At 36.1% G+C, this 17,306-nt stretch overlaps 1 protein-coding gene across 2 annotated transcripts in view; it reads left to right on the top strand.

The window, feature by feature from the left end:
• The window catches only part of PRUNE2 (prune homolog 2 with BCH domain), a 130,192-nt gene that overhangs the window by 13,535 nt on the left and 99,351 nt on the right, over positions 1 to 17,306 (top strand). For both annotated transcript variants that reach the window (XM_059873953.1, XM_059873954.1), the window contains exons 2-4: positions 13,746 to 13,850; positions 14,308 to 14,510; positions 15,774 to 15,937. In XM_059873953.1, the coding sequence (XP_059729936.1) occupies positions 13,746 to 13,850; positions 14,308 to 14,510; positions 15,774 to 15,937 (472 nt within the window). The remainder of the gene's footprint in view (positions 1 to 13,745; positions 13,851 to 14,307; positions 14,511 to 15,773; positions 15,938 to 17,306) is intronic.

Here is a 17,306-nt window from a genome sequence, read left to right on the forward strand (position 1 = left end):
TCCATAGCAACTAATAAAACCCCAAAAAAGATAAAAGTGAAAGTAGAATGGTAAAATTTATTGAATGCAAGTGTCGTATTTAGTTTCTGATTCTGTCAAAACTCTAAATAAACTATAAAACTTAAGCTGAATCACGGAAACTTATTTTTACTACACTTCCAATCTTTGTCTGTATATTTTGGTTACTATTGTTAGAGAGTGTTCCAACTTTACATAATTGCAAATGTTTCTGAGGGAATTGAATTAATATAAATCAATGTACATAAAGTTTAAAATAGCTCATACTCACTGAGCTTTAGTAGCTGGGTCTTCTTCCTTGTTAACTCTTACACAAACACCTGCATAAGTTAGATAGTTGTGCTGGGAGGCCAGAGAGCAATGTAAATCGAGGCAATCAAATGTCAGTTGAAAATAGGGTGTCTCCAGTCATAAAGAGATGTTTCCCCTTTCTCTCACCTTTGGTTCTCCTACCTTCCCTTGCTGAATGATCTGTGGGAAGAAAAGTTTTTTCTGTTGTTTCTGAAGCTATGTTCTGTTGAAGGCGTGTTTCATGTTTCTGTGGCCATGCTGAGCCACAATATTGTTTCTGTTTTTGACAGGGTAGTCTGTCATACAGCACGTAATACTTTTTCCCCTTTTCCTTTCTCCCCTTTTCCTTGTATTTCAGAAGGTTTATACGGAGACTCTGCTGGTTTAATTTTTGGGTACTCTCTTAGTATCATCCATCATCAGATGGATGAAGGAATTACTTATACAGAGGTGGTATCTGTCTTCTGTGTCCTGCTGTTTGCTGAGTATTCCAATGTATCCAAAACTGATAGCAGTTATTTTTCTGAGGTGTTATATATTTGTTAAAAATTCTTGTAATTTAAATATTTTGTTCTGCATTCTCTGAATATTGTTTCCATACTGAAGCATTAAAATTCAGCATTTTATGCTGAAAAGAGAATTCCCTTATGAGGAGCAGTTAGGTGTAGGTTTCATTTAACTATGTTATGAAATTTCCTTGTACACTGTACATTTTAAAATAACATTTGTAGTTTTGTCTTATTGTTAAATATTGCTTTGTACCACATTGACTTCACAAACTAACTGTCAGCAGAGTAAGAATAGCAGATTTTTTTGCTGGTGTTATGTTAAGCATATTACACAACACAAATGCTTCATAGCATACCTTTCATAATAAAACAGGTAATTTAAGTAATGCTTTTAGTCATACATGTCATTAAAGCATGCGTATATATTGATATTGACAGGCTGGTTTGAAGTAAAAAATAAATAAAATTTAAACTTTTATTTTGGTGCTAACTGTGATACTAGCTGCCATAATTGTTAACATCCTAGTTCCCCAAATTAATGGACATCATTACAATATATTTGTAAGACTGGCCTCTAAATCACTGGAATGTAAAATTCATGGGGTTTCAGTGAGTGTGGTTCTCCTCAGACAGACATAGCAATCCGTTTTTATAAGTAGACGTCATTCTCAATATTTGCTTCTCATATATTGCTGTGTGTAATAGATGACTCAAATCACCAACCCTCTGTGGGTTTCTCTAAATTTAAACAGCTTACTAATATCTTGTAATCTTGTAGTAGAGTATCTCAAATCTCTTTTAGTCAGTATGTTTTTTTATGCTGTTACATGCATTTTTAATTCAGAAGTGGCAATATATATGTTGGTGTTCATATATATGAACGCTGTCAACAAATGGGGATTAAATGTTCGAATATTACTGAATGTAATTAGGTTGCTATTGTACCAAATCCTCTTCGGCTGATGCTAAGAAAAATCATTGTTTTACTTAGCTGGTGAAAGAAAGGAAAGAATTACGCTTTGTTTATTTTTAACAGACTTTCCTAATTCCATTAATGGTGAACAGATACCCTTTCAACAGCAGTACAAGGCCAGTATATGCTTCCCATATAAGGGAAAGGAAGCTACGTGTGGTTATTCCATTTGTCCTTTCAGTGAAAAATATTTACATTACAAAAAATACTGTGTAATCATCCTCTGATATGCTGAGATGTATGCAATTAACTAAGTAGAAATAATAAGCTAAAAAAATACCAGACTGGGAGCAGAGAGTGACCTTACACGGCAAAGCCATGAAATCATCGCCAGTTTCTAATGTTACCACTGCTCCTGTTCTGACGAGTGTTTATCTGGGTGCTTGTCAGCATCTCCAAGGGCAGTGAATCCCTTTAACATCTTGAACACATTAATAGAGAACACAGGATATAGAGAAATTTTAGTTCACACGTTGTAGCATTCTTATGACTGGAAATACAGGAATTGTCTTACTGGCACAAAATGCATGTCCGTCATTTGGAGTAAGTTGTGTTTCTAGTTGCTGAGGTGAGGTTATAATTTTAGGTGCCCTACCAGTGTCCTCAGAGTTTACCAGTAGGAAAATCAGCACCTGGATGCTGTGAGCAGCTGTGTGCATAAGTATTTTGGCTTGTATATGTCCCTTTTATGGACATAGGGTTTTTGGTTTTGGTTGTAGGTTTTTTGGTTCATTGCTTTGTTTTGGTTCGTGTTTGTGGGGTATGTTTTTGGGTTTTTGGGTTTGGTTTTTTGGGGTTTGATATGTTTTTTTGGGTATTTTTTGCGGGGGGGTGGGGGATGGTGAGGGGGTGGGTGGTTTGTTTGTTTTGGGTTTTTGTTTTAGTTGGTAGAAGGTTTTTTACCCCCACTCTCAGAGACTTGAGACCTAGAAAGGATGTTGTACCTTGGATTTTTTTACATTTGGAATCAGAGTTTAAGCAAGTTTGAGCTCTGTGGTTTATTGGAAGTAAGCCAAGCCTGAGAAGAAAACTATTCTTTGCTAGCTTACATACCATTCCTTACCTTTGGATCATTTGTTCTTAAGTATCTAGGTATAGAAATCCATGGAGGTTTCTTTTCCTGACAGTGTCCTCTTTGATTGAAAACCAAGACCTTGACTGTTGAAGAAAATCTCACAAGTCCCTCTGTGGGGGAGAGCATCGATATCAGTGATTTTCATGGATTAAAAATACATGGTAGTGTCTTCAATGCAAAACTAGGAGATATTGAAAGGTGAAAGTTGAGATATTAATGTAATTTACTTTGTTTTAACCATATATTTTTTAAAAATATTTATTGTCTTTTGAATTAGCTAGGGCAGCAGATTTGCCAAGGATGATGAATTACCCGTTTTGGTGTAAAGTAAGAGGATTCAGCAAAAATCATTGAGAATGATGTCTTAATCAGTCATTAATGTCTCCTCATATGTGAATTTGTCAATTTATATCTCCTGTTTCCTTCTGCTTAATACATTTTAATTAATACATTGTGAAAACCTTAATGTAAATTAATGAAACTGAGCCAAATCTTAAATTAAAAAAACCTTCAAGTTGTGTTTGTAGCTCTTATATTCTGTTCATTATCAATTTTTATTAACTGAAATAATGTGATATCCTTAAAAAAAGTTTTATAGCTTTATAGTACAAACAGTGGTTTAGTTTACCTTGTAACTACAGTTTAAATTTTTTTTTTCTAAGATTTTCCATACTTCTAAAGCAGAAGTTGATATGCTTACCATAAAGATAATTTCTATTTCTATATGCTCTCTGATTCTATGGTTCAGCTCTCTATAACATATCTCTTAGGAGATGAAATTGAACTACTGTGATAGATAAGAGTTTTTGCAATCAGTATCCTATTTACTCTTACTGCAGTTTTCCTTCCATTCAAGGTGGGGATTTTTTGTAGTTAGTGACAATCTGCCTGTAATTCTGTATGAGGAAGATGTGTTTATTGTATTGTGGCTCTTGAGAGATCTTGGCTGTGCTGGAACATCACTTGATGACTGCAGAATTAACTTAATTCCTTTTTTTTTCCCCCCCTCTCTACTGCTTGTTCTAGTGTATTAAATTAAAAACATGTCTCAGTTCCCTATATATTCTTAGTCAGACTAAGTACTGTGAAATGGAGGTGTGTTTCAGAGTGAAAATAATAATCTTCATCATAAATACTGTTTGCAGTGTCATCATATGTGTGTCAGTTTAAGGTGACACAATACAAGAGTAGTAAGATAGGAGTCTTACCCAGAATATGTGACCTCAAGGTTCTTAATTTTTTTTGTAATCTTTCTTACAAGTCCTGTGGTGCCTCATGGGATTTATCTACTGCGGTGCTGAACTCTGAAGTGGAAGAAGGAATGGGAAATGCAAGTTTGAGCATATTTCCTCTGAACTTTCCCCCCTTGCCTTGGAAATGAAGTAATCATGACTCTACCTCCCGATAGCTTTTTGCTTTAAAGTGACTGTTATTTCTTCCAACCCTTTCACTGTTTTTGCATTGTCAATTGGGATAGACAGTTGCAAGGATTAGATTAACTGTTTTTCCTGATGCACAGAATTTTCAGAGAAAAACTTATAAGTCCCTGCCTAAACTTTTTTTCCTTGAAAAATCATATATCTTCAGCAGCATTTTAAAGGTTTTTCCTGAAACCCAAACATTCCATTTCAGTTTCCTACCTTTTTCTCATTGAATATTAAAAGAGGAAGTTTTTAAATGGAATTAGGACTAGTGTTGCATTACTTAAAATAGGAATATTTGTGGGGTTTTTTTTTGTATTTTACCTGCTTTATCTAATTAGAAAGAAAACTAACATCAGCACAGCAAAAACGAATGTTTTAGATTGCTATTGTATATTGCCTTTCAGCATACTTTAATTAAAGTGACATTTGTTTGTCCTATAATATCACCATTCCCTAATCGATGTACTGAGCAAGCACCATGGTGACAAGATAAGTTGCTTTGTTTTGTTCCATATGTCTGTGTTCCAAATTTTCTATAGTTTTAATTGGTTCCCTGCAGAATAACATTTACAAACATATGGTATGGAAAATGCTGACTGCATTTATCATATATTTTAGTATATTGGTGGCACTATATCACTAAGCCTTTAAATGTGATTATGAGGTTATTTAATGCAGTCAATAGTGTACTTAAAACACAGCAAAAATCTGCAGTGAGCCAAATGGTATCAAGGAAATATGTTTGAATGTCTTCATAATGCTTTAGGGATAGATGGGGAAGTCTGATTCAGAAAAGGTTTTGGATAATATTTATGCTAAAACATACTTTGTCACCTGAGAGCAAGTCTGAAAGCTCTGTGAAGTCTACTAGCCATCACAAGAGGAATGTCTGTAGGAACAGCACAGGCAAGATACCTGATATGTCTGGGCTTATTGACTTCTGAAGAAGTGCAGTGGTCTAAGATGATGAAATGAAATGAGTGAGGGATCAGCTCCTTAATCACATATGTCTGGCTTAGCACGTTTTTGCATGATACTGCTTTGCAAAAAGATGGCCAGTGCAAAAGGAAGGGATCATGAGTGACTGAAAAAACCCCATGTGAGCCTCTTAGTTCAATAGTGTTGACATAGATTATTCCTCTTTGGTTATGCTGAAGGGGAGGTGTGTCATGGTGGAGAACATCTGAACTGGATTCTTTGCTAAGGCAAATTGATCAAGGTGGTTTCAGACTGCTCCAAGAAGTGTTCTGTGGGTCATTGTATTAATGACTTTGGATTTCATGAGCAGACAGGGCACTTTGACACAGCCCAGATGATCAGAGAAAGAGGTTCACTCCATATGTGGATATTTCTGATGTATGTATTACATCCTTTGCCTATGTGTTCAAGAGCTAACATACAGTCTCTTTCCCTAGTGTGAACCCAGATGAATTCACTAAATAAATACTTAAAAATTTCTATTGCTGTTGTGTCATCTGTGTTTAAAGGAGCATTAGGCATTAAAGCAACATAATTTTATTAGTGGCTAGCCCTACACTAAAATCATATGCATGTTAGAAGTAATACAGGAATGTAATTATGCGTTTCTGTTTCTCATTTGTGGTATGTGTGTGGCTCTGATATTAGTGTTGTAGTGAGGACAATTCAGAGATCTAAACAGTGTAGACATAACTAATTACTGTATGAATGAAAAGTGCATTCTCATCATGAAGCATATGTTTCTATTCTCATAATATTGCAAATAAAAAAACCAGTTTTTTAAAAAGTCAGGTTTTATTGAGTGCACTGTCATTTTATTGACAAGCACAGTATTACAACTTTTATTCTGTGCTCAGCTTTTTCTTCAAATCAACAAAATATTTATCTTTCAGAAGGACAACAGGAGTAAAACATAGTGCAATCATAGAATTCCCTCATGAAGAAAGCTGCCAATGATAATAAAAGAGTTTTTGTGGAGTCATGTATAGAGCAGGCAGAGCAGAGCAGTACTGGCTGCTACAGAGGAATAGGTGTCTGTTTTTCAGTGTGGAATAAGAAAGAACAACTGATATAATGCTGAACTTAAAAAATGACACACACCAAAAAAAAGCTAAAACAAAATTTGGCATATTTCCAGAATCATTCTTACCAGAGAATGGGTAAAAAACCAAAGACATTTTAGAATTATGGTATGATAAAAAACAAAAAAGGCAAAAGTGGAAGTGACTTTGGTCTGATCATCTCTTCCAGCTATGATTTTCTTGCTCACTAATGATACTTCTACTAAGTTGTTGGCTTACTTCAGGCTATGGTTTCATGTTCAGCTTGGTGCCCATCACTTAAGGGTTACACTGACTTAATATAAGATGAAGCTTGACTCCAAAGGCTTCTGTAAAATGCAGTGTTAAAGTGCTGCCTGACTCTTGGTAAATTCATTCTCAGTTGCAGAGTTGCTTCTTTAATTTTAAAGAAGCAGCTAAACTTGAACAATCCAAGGTCACATGTTAAGTCTGTAAGAGGCAGGTAAATTAACTATATTGTTTGGATTGCATTCCCCTGCCTTCATCAGAACAAACCCACCTTTTTTTCTTGAATACACTTTCTTTGCTCTGTATTACTTATTTAGCCTCTGCACTGTATGAGGTAGGGGTTTATTGCTACCTGTCACCTTCTGATCACCACCCGCGGGGCACTCTGCTCCTCAGGTAAGTGTACTCCTTGCTTTTAAGTAACTTGTGCCTAATAATTTCAAAGAACAGTTTGGTCCTATAGTAAGCCAAACAATTCCTAAGGGAGATAAATACAATCAAGTCCTGTAAAATAGATTAGGCATCCCAGTCTCATTTATGCATAAGTAAGGAGGCAAGTAGGGAGGAAGTGGGAAGAGGAGTTATGTAGCTTGAGATGAAAATTCAAAGATTTGCTGTGACTGACTTTAAGCACTAAAGATGACCTGGAATAGTAATATAACTTGCTCTTTTGCTGAGTTTCTGTGTGCTGAATTTCTAAGTTGAATTTCTGTGTACTGTATACTCAGCTGTTAGGTGAGAGCACTAATTCTGTGTAAGACAGGTTAATTTAAACAAGTGAATTAATGCAGCATAAATGAAAGGAGGATTTGATTTTTATTTTAGTAACTTCTATCATAGAGAATTCCATTGACAGTTTGTTGAAATACTGCTAAGTCAAGCTTAAATAATCATTGTGCTGGGAACATTTTCATTTTTCAGCCATAGGAGACCATATACTGTTTTGTCTTTGCAGGAGGAGTGATGTGATATTGTTACTGAGCCTAAGGCCATTAAAATAAGACTTTGCTTTATCATTTTGTTTATCTTATATCATAAAAACTTAGGTTTCTCTAATTCTCTAAGACAAAACTTGTTTAATGACTTAAAGCATTTTTTGTCTTGATATAGCAGCGAATCAAAACATATGATGTCAAAGTCACATTTTGAAAATGTGTGTGCAGGTGGGCATGCATCTGTACCCCATGTATGATTTAGTTTGAAAACCACATACTATTGGGTATTCCAGATTCATACACTCCATGATCTAGTAGAAGTGGTGTCTCAAACGTTGATCCTGAGTGCAAAATTTTGTAGAAGCAGGTGAGTGTGAACATGTAAAGCTTATAAAATGTGGTGAAAAATCAATGCCAAACCAATTGGTGGAATAAATCTAATTTTAAAAGTAGCCAACAAGATTTTGATTGATGTTCTGAGTTCTGTAGTTCTTTTTTATATATTTTAATAGAATTTATGCATTATTTGATTACTCCACATATTCTTTTTCAAGTGAAAACCTGATATAGAAATCATTGTTAATTTCTGGATTTTTGCTATGTGAATGAATGTATGTAATAAGCTAGAGAGGAGGTATTTCAAAAACAAGCAGAGCAGACTTGCCTACAGTTACAGGCTATAAAATTAACTAAAAGTGGAAAAGAGATAAATGTTTGTGCTTCCTCACAGTTCTTTCTTGAATAGCTTTAAGTTTGTCTGCCTGCAGAATTCTGAGTCAGAGCCTGTTGGTAATGGAGAAATACTGAACTGCATTCTCATTAGTAATAACTGACCCTGCCAGTTCTTGATTAGAAATGACTGGAAAAGAGAGTTTCTGTCCGGTGGAAACAATCTAAAGATAAGACTTCCTTGCTTGGCTGGCATGTCAGATAGCTACCCTGCCTCATTTCCATTATTAATTTTGAGGGAATGTCACATTTCTATGGAACATTGTGAATTTGGGAAGCAACATTTTAAAATAAAAAATGAATAAAATTCCTCCTTTTATCAAGAAGTTGACTCTTAAAAATAGCTTTCAAAATACTAATTTCAGAAGAGCAGATGTAATCATAAGGCTGAGTTCAACCTGCTGTGGGAAGTGCACTCATCATCAGAGTGCAAGTAGAACTGTATAAATCATGTGTACAAGTGCTATATGTCAATAGCTAAGGTGTGAAGAAGTTCTCCTAGTCTTTGTTATGGACTAATCATAGTCTTGTCTTACCATATCCCATTCAAAGCAAAATACCAGATAAAGTTTTATGCCTATCCAGCAGTTTCTGAGGATGGTGTTAAGTTTTTGATCCTTCCATCTTTGTTTATCTTACTGGTAAGGCTGTGTCTCCGACACAAATGTAGATGGTGTGGAATTAGAAAATTCCCCTTTTGTTTTAGATTTTGTTCTGTTTGCTGTAATAGTTTTTTTTTTTTTTTTTCATATTTGTAAGTAAAGCAAGACTGTACAATGGATATTCAATAGATAATGATTTAAACATGTCACACTTGAAATTTTTGTGGCTACACTTGTGTTCCTTACGGAAGAATCCTTATGTAACCAGGTATTCAACAGCTAGTGCTTTAGATTACTATCTGTCATATACTCTACATGATAAATGGGATACTACAGGGGCAGAGAAATGCAATAATTTTTTTGACTGACCTCAAAAATGGGAGAAAACAAGGATTCTCTCTTATATCTCTTTTTAGAATAAGAGACAATCTATTTTTTCCAGACCAAAGCTTTCTTGTGAAAAGACTTATGAAGTATTTAACTAACTGGAACTTTGCATGAAATGTTAAATTAACTTTGCTTTGGCTTAAAACCATTTCTTTGACAACAGAGATGTATAATCATGTTAAAAGCCCTCAGGCTGCTGGAAGCGTAATACTGCCTGTTACTATAAGGTAAATGCAAGTTGCACTCCAAAATGACTATTTAATAAATTGTACCTCTGGTTTGAAGGTAGAATTTCAGGTACAGAAATCCTCTTTTATGTGATTTGATTACTTTAAATATTTAAAGACAGATTTTTTCTTCTCCTGGCCTTTGTCCAAAAAGTTAGGATTTTTCCCTGTGCACCTCCAGGAAAGCTGTGTCTGTGAAGCTTGTACTCCCTGGCTGGTGCTTCAGCCACAAGGCTCAAAAAGTTTTCAGTGCTGTATCTGACACTGTATATTATTGTTTCTGCAGCTTCTTAGTTTTTAATTTGCTTGTGTTAAGCCAGATTGTTTCTTCTTCAAAGAATTGCTGTGCTTGACAAGTGCTGTCCCATTCCATGCAGTAAAATGCAGTGATTTCATTACAGTTGAAGGACAGAACTAGTGAAATTTGAGGCAAAAAGCAAATAGTGACTCAGAAAGCAAGGCTGTGTGTGGCTGCTGAGTGTGTATTTGTGCAGTGTGTACGTGGTGGGGGTGAATATGTATGAAGGAAAGAGAAAAAGGTTTTTTTGCTACAAAATGCTACATTGAACATTTTGTAGGCATTCCCGTTTATACTAGGATGAGTCTTCAGTGTTTATTGCCTTCGAGGTCACCTCAGCTTCTCTATTAACAGAAGAAAAAAAATAGAGACAATGTAATTTTTGACTGGAATATTGTAGTTTGATCAATCTCTGTAGTTAACATGTCCTGATCAAAATATTTACAAACCCAACTGGCAATATTGCAGTATGTTTGAATGTATCGGCTGTTTGATGCAGATGGGAACAAGTAAATGGTATTTTTACTGCAGTTACATAAAGATGCAGTTGTCATACTAATGCTTTTATGTATTAAGAGACAGCAGAACTGGACAGATATGAGACCTTCTTCATAATGTCTGAGATTCAGATCTCTTACAGAAGTAGCCTAATGTTTATAAATCTATTTCCTGAGCGCAGTAAGTGAATGTTAATCTATGCAAGTCTGATCTAAATTGAGTTATCCTGACTGATGCCATCTGAAAATGACACATAATTTCTTTAATTCATTTTATCCCAGTCATCCTGTGTTTGTTCATTTTACAATTTACCTTTAGTCTAGCTAAACAAAAACTCATAACTGTGAAATCACTGATCTCCTATTTAGTTCGATTTAAGAGTTCTAGCTTCATCATTAACCTCCACATTTTTTTAATTCTTAGAGATATTGACAGTTCATGTTTCCTGTCAGGTTTAGCTGTGATAACTGCAGGAGGTAATCAAATTTTAGTCCTATTGTAGCTAAGCCTTACTGGGTTTATGGATCTTTGTCTTCTGGATTGTGGTCTTCTCTGCCCAGGCTTTTGCTTGGAAAGACCTGTGAGAGGAAGCCTTACATCCACCTGCCTGCTTTTCCTGAAGATGGGTGATTGGCGTGCAATAGACTAAGCAAACTAGTTGTATCTGAGATGGTGAAAGAGGAAGCAGTCTCAGTCATGTAAGATAAGCAGTATGCTTGGATGGCATACTTCAGGGTTGCATTTATGGACAAGGTATAATGGAGAGTATTTGGAGGGTTATTATTACTAAGTAATAGTGAGATTCTAAAAAGCCATTCACTTAGCTGCGCATGGGGAAATGAAATATTGGTGAAATAGTGTATCTTGGATCTACAAGAGGGGAAGGAGAAGAGAAACAAATTCAGCTCAGTGAAGAGAAAAGCAGGAAAGGTGGGGAGAAAAGTATTGCTAGTCTCTGTCACTATCACAGAGAGACCTTGACAGGCTTGAGAGATGGCCTGGGTGAACCTCATGAACCACAAGGCCAGATGCAAGGTGCTGCACCTGGGCCAGGGCAATGCCGAGCACAAACACAAACTGGGGGGAGAGGGACTGAGAGCAGCCCTCAGGAGAAAGACTTGTGGGTGTTCGTGGAGAAAACATTATAACCTGGCAATGTGTGTCTACATCCCAGACAGCCAGATGTGTCCTGGGCTGCATCCAAAGCAGGGTGGGCAGCAGGGCCAGGGAGGGAATTCTGCCCCTCTGCTCTGCTATGCTGAGACCCCACCTGCAGGGCTGCATCCAGCTCTGGGGTGCCAGCGCAGGAAGGACATGGAACTGATGGAGTCCGCTGGAGATCTGTTAAGTCAATCACAGGGCTGGAGCAGCTCTCCTAGGAAGACAGGCTCAGAGAGCTGGGAATGTTCAGAGTGGAGGTGACTGCAGTAAGACCTTAGAGCAGCATTCCGCTACCTAAAGGGGAAATATAGGAAAGCTGGAGAGGGATTTTCTGACAAGGATGCGTAGTGATAGGACAAGTGTGAATGGCCTTAAACTGGAAAAGGGCAGGTTAAGATTAGGTTTTGGGAAGAAATTCTTTACTGAGAGGGTACTAAAAAAAGGATGAGCTCATGAGCTTTATTTTTGTTCTTTATTGTAGCAAAACAAGCAGAAATGCATGCTGCAGAAGAACATGTTACAAAAATTAGATTGGAAGGAGTTAATGGAGACAGTTTCTTGCTAGTGAAGACTTAGAGCATAAATTAACACATCCGTTCCAGTCATTGTATTCTTCAGTAAGCTGTTTTTCCTGGGAATAGAGGGAATATAGGGAATGGAGACTGTCTCCTGGATTTATTACCCAAATTTATTTTGATGGCTGTATTCCATTAAGGGAAAGAGAACCTAAGTTTATTCCTTATGTTCAGGTAGATCTAAGACTAGACATAGAGAAAAAAGGTTAGCTTAAGAAGAATTACACATTTATAATTATTAAGGGTAGTGTAATAATTACACTATGCTTCTGTTGAAAGATTAAAATTCTGGTACCCAGAATTCCAGTTAAAAGTAGCAGAAAGTACATGCCCACAATAAAAATACTTTCATGTGTTTGTTTCTGAAATGTCTCTTAGCATCAGTCACATATGTTTCACCAATTAAGAAGCATTGAAAGTAAATAAACTGTAATGTTACCATGCAGCTAGCTTCACAGTAATGATGTGCACAAGAGAAAAACTTGATCTTATATTTTGTGTGTGTAATTATGAAGAAGGTAGATCCTTCCCTTCAGTACTTTGCTTTCATACTGTAGGTTTGTCTTCTCTTTTCCTCTTGTTTGGAAGGCTCTTAATTTTATTAAGTGAAAACAATTCAAAACTCATAGTATTACAGCTGTGTTCAGCTTCTGAAGATTCAGGGTGAAAGATTACTTTGTCTATTTACTGATTTCTGCTAAGTGAGGAAAAAAAGGAAAAAAATTAAAATTACAACTTGCTACATATTATTTGCTGTGTATTTTGTTTTGTGTATTTCTACACTCTTTTGGACTGGTTTTCTAAATGGATTTGTGAGATGTTTTGAAAAGCTTTTCCATGTATACCTGAAGTTGCTGCTTATCTGTTACTTTGCTGTGAAAGGGACTTCTGTCAAACCTCATTGGATTCTAAACTATGGTGTCTTGTGAAATTTAGTTTTTGGCTTTCTTAGGAGGTCTGAAGCCAAGGAATGTCCTTCCTGTGGACCGGAAGTCCATTCCTTCAGCCAGCAGTGAAAAACGCTACACCTGAGTACAAAGCCTAATATTTAACTTGTCCTTTGAACTTTTCTCATTTGACTTTTTCTCATCATTTCCACTTGTTGTAAACGATCAAATCAGCAGCCAGATTTATAAAAAATCTTATAAATTTATTAGATTGACAACCAAAAAAAATAGAATATTATAAAACCGCCACAGCCAAGACAGCGTCAACCCCGCACTTTGTCGCTGGGTGAACTTGGGTCGACCGACGTAGTGTCAGCGTCTCCCCAGAGTGCCACACCAACTGCTCCAGGTAGCCAGCTTATATACAGTTTATTCTGCCTGGGGCAGAAATGACCTAAGATTTCTGTAAGTTCCTACATATGTATAACGGGGACTCTACAGATTCAGTCCTGTACAAAAGTCAGTCCATAGGTTCGGATGGCTGTCTGGGCTCCTCAAAATGGTCTTCTTTTCAGTTGTAGCCAGGACGTCGTTCCTGCTGTAATCTCTCCCAGGTGTTGTTTGATGAATGTTCTGGACATTCTGTCCTGGGAGATGGTCGATGATCGCCCGGGAAGGACTCATTCATTTGTTAATAGCCATGATTTTATCTGGGCGAGTCCGGGAAATCTTGTGAATAGAAAGGAAAGCCCTGCTTCTGGCCATGGGCGTCAGAGGCATGGTTTATAATTTTTATACAGTTACAAAGCATGAATTATCTCTATCATATACTACACACTCATGGCAGTTGTCTTCTACTATGTTACAGAACAGGAGCAAACGCCTGGAAAAAGTCCATGTTGTTCTTGGGAATAAACCCTGTGATTTGGATTCACTTATTTCTACCCTGGCCTATGCCTACTTTCTAGACAAGGTAATGTAAAAATTGGACTGAGTGGTCTTAATTAACTTTTTGCAGGTTGTTACAGACATTGTATTGTTAAGTCAATTATAAAAATATTTTTCCTGGACAAGGATTTTGTTATTTTCGAAAGTGAGTTTTTAAAAGATAAATAATCAACATTTCTTTACATACAAAAATGAATGAGTGGTTATTAGGTGGCTTATTGAATAACATGAAAAAATCAGTCCTGTGTTTCATTCCTTATCCTTTTCCTCTCCTGGTTTCCAAGGTACTCTGTACAAGGCAAACAGTGACAGGTAAAGTGAAAAAAGTGTGAAATACCTCTTTTTTTTTTCTTCTTTTAACTAAGTGAAGGGGAGAAAACCTGAAACAGACAATCTAGGCTGTTTCTAATTGCTTACTCTGTTAAAATACCATCCTGATGAAAGACAGGTCCAGTTCTCACAAATGCGCACCGATGTTACAGGTCAGTCCTCCTGATGTTCTCTGCTTACCTGTGTTGAACATACCAAGAAAAGACTTCAGCTACTTCACCGAGACAAGATTTATTTTGGACGAGCTGAAAATCCCAGAGTCATTCCATATCTTCCGAGATGAAATCAATTTGCATCAGCTGAATGCTGAAGGGAAATTGTCTCTAACGCTTGTAAACAGCAACATGCTGACAAGGTATTGTGTTTTATGTACACTGAGGTGGCTTATGTGAGTTTGAGCTGTTTCAAAAATTATGTTCCTTCTGTATTAATATTGATATTGCGATTTTAACACCGACTCAAAAAAAGGAAACTAAAATGTGTTTTGTCTCTCTTTATGTTGAATAAGTGTAACAAGGTGAACGGTCGTCGTTGCATCGCTTTTAATCGAACTTCCACTTTTAAAAACCTTGTGTTTTCACACAAGGTCTTAGATTAGATATTTTAATTTAGTTAAATGGTCTGGAAGAATTCCTGTGGCCAGTAGATAAGAGATCAGAGTGGTTTTTTCCTGCTTCTTAGTTAACTTTTCTTTGAGAATCTTACATTGACTTGCAGGTGCCCACACACTAGGATATGTGCTGTTAAGATGGCCGATGGATTATAGTGGTCTTTACCAACTACAGCCTTTCAAAAGGCTCAGAGTTGATGTCTGGAAGATCACAGCCGATACCCATCCTTAAGAGGGACCATTTACAAGATCTTTGTGAATCTTTCATGAAGAGCCTCTTGGCTCTTAATGGTCTGCCTGTCTTCCCCAGAGTGAAGGATGTTGTTTACTTCCAGCTATCCTTAGAACTTCATTTAAGACCAGTAGCATCCTACAGCCCCATTGTACTCTGAGAAGTTTATAGATTAGACTAAAAGTAGGGAAAATCTGAAGAAAAATAAAAATGTGTTAATCTCATGGCTGTTGATGTGTTAAGTGCTGTCAGCATCATTCCCTCCTCAGAGCAAAAATTATCTGTAAGATCTGGTTTTTGTTTATTACTGTCACTTCCTGTGTTTCTTCTTTCCAAAGAATTACAATAAGTATTTTATTATTAAAATTAGTTTGGCTTGGTTACTGCTGTTGTAAACAGCAACATAAAGTATCTAAATGCAAAAAAAAAAAAAAAAAAAAATTAAGTTTTCAAAATATTCAGTTGGGAAAATCCTAAATCTCCTCTATGTAAGGAAGACTGTTTTCAGCGCATGTAGAAATACTTTTTTTTCAGTAGTTTTTAATAGATGCTGTACTTAGTGATGTAACAAGCAGTTAAAGAACTCTGTACACTTAATTTAAGAATCACCGATTTAGGACCTCTGTGACATCCTTTGGCTTTATAGCAGATTTCAGGTAGCTATAACAATGCCATTGTAGTCCAGAATTTTAAAAAAATATGCTGCACTTTCTTACTGAGTTTTCTATGTAGCTATGAAGATAAATATATGTATAACTTCTGAATTTGCTTGATAGTGAGGATAAAAGTTTGGAATCAGCTGTTGTCAAAGTCATCAATCCAGATGAGCAATGTGACAGGAGCCTGGAGTTACAAGCATGTTCTTCCTCTTTAGTCGTAAAAGAGATTCTTCAGAAGGCACCAGAGTTAATCACTCAGCAACTGGCTTATCTCCTCAGAGGTGAGAGATTACTCTTTATATTAAATACTGAAAGGTTTAATGGAGTGTTTCTGAATTTGCTCATGCAGAAAGAGTGTGATCCATTCTTTGGTTAACAATCCCTTTAAAGACCACAGGAAGCTTCATAAAAGAAGCAGGGAGTAAAGAGTTTGTTAAAGAGTAACATTATATTGAATATTAAAAATGTGCATTTAAAAATAGGCATGAGAGGTCTTTGCTGTATCACTAGACAAGAATATTAAATGAAGCTGTCGACATACCAGCTGGGTAGCTGGAAAAGCTGTGCAGTTCGTTGATTCCAGGGGCATTGTGGACAACAATATGGATTGGAATCTAATATTTACAAGTTAAAGCTTCTCCCTCCCAATGGTTGTACTTTTTTATGGAATAATATTTTAATGGCATGATGCAAAACTTTTGCTGTTTAAAAACAGTGTTACCAAATCTACATTGTGTTCTCCTTTTCTTTTGTAGTGCATGGCCAGCAGAGTACAAAGTAGGGGTAGGCTTCAACAATCAGAAATATTTTCTTCTCTGTCTTGGAAGTTCATAATTTATATTAATTTTCTTGGTTTATTTGCTGCACAGAACTTTCCAGTTGGAAATAAAACTGATGTTGAAAAGAACAGTCACTGCTTTTAAGTTACTTACTGTTTTAATAATTTTCAACAAATTTTATAGATTTTAAGTTTTAATGATGTGAAACTGCCAAATGTCCTTTTAAGAGATTAATGCGGGCATGTTTAATGAGGATTATGAAAAGTTGTTTACTTTTAGACTTTAGAAGCAATGAGAATCTTGGCAAATTATTGTACTCATCACTGTGATAACTAATAAACATGTTATAAGAAATCAAAAAGATAAATTTTTTAAAATACTCCACAGAATAAGCATTAACAGTAGCACAGCATTTAGCCTGCCCTTACAGTATCTATCCATGCTAACAAGCTTTAGTTAACCTGCCATGAAATGTTTTTGTAAGCTCCAAATTTCTGTTGAGTAGCTCTCCAGGAATCAAAGCAAATGACCAAGCATAAGAATTGGTTTTGGAGGCAGAACAAAAAAAGGGTTTTGGGGGAATATTGGGATACTTGTTTGTTGGTGAGGAGTCAGAGGGAGAGGTCTGAATAATGTTCAAGAAGATGTTCAAGTACTGTATGTGGATGTGTCAGCATGTTTTGTGCCTCTAATATGTATCCAGATTAAAATAAAGTGCTTTTATTAGTGCTTGCATTAGAGATAGCACTTACAGTTTTGGGAAATATAGTATCTAATTCTAATTTTTTTTAATCAACGAGTAATTACATTTGGTAGAGCAAATCTGAGGAACTTAGTGGGTGAAAAGTCCCTTTTACATGGTATGAGAAGT

Source organism: Haemorhous mexicanus, chromosome Z (genome assembly GCF_027477595.1).
Source record: "Haemorhous mexicanus isolate bHaeMex1 chromosome Z, bHaeMex1.pri, whole genome shotgun sequence".
Classification (NCBI taxonomy): Eukaryota; Metazoa; Chordata; class Aves; order Passeriformes; family Fringillidae; genus Haemorhous; species Haemorhous mexicanus.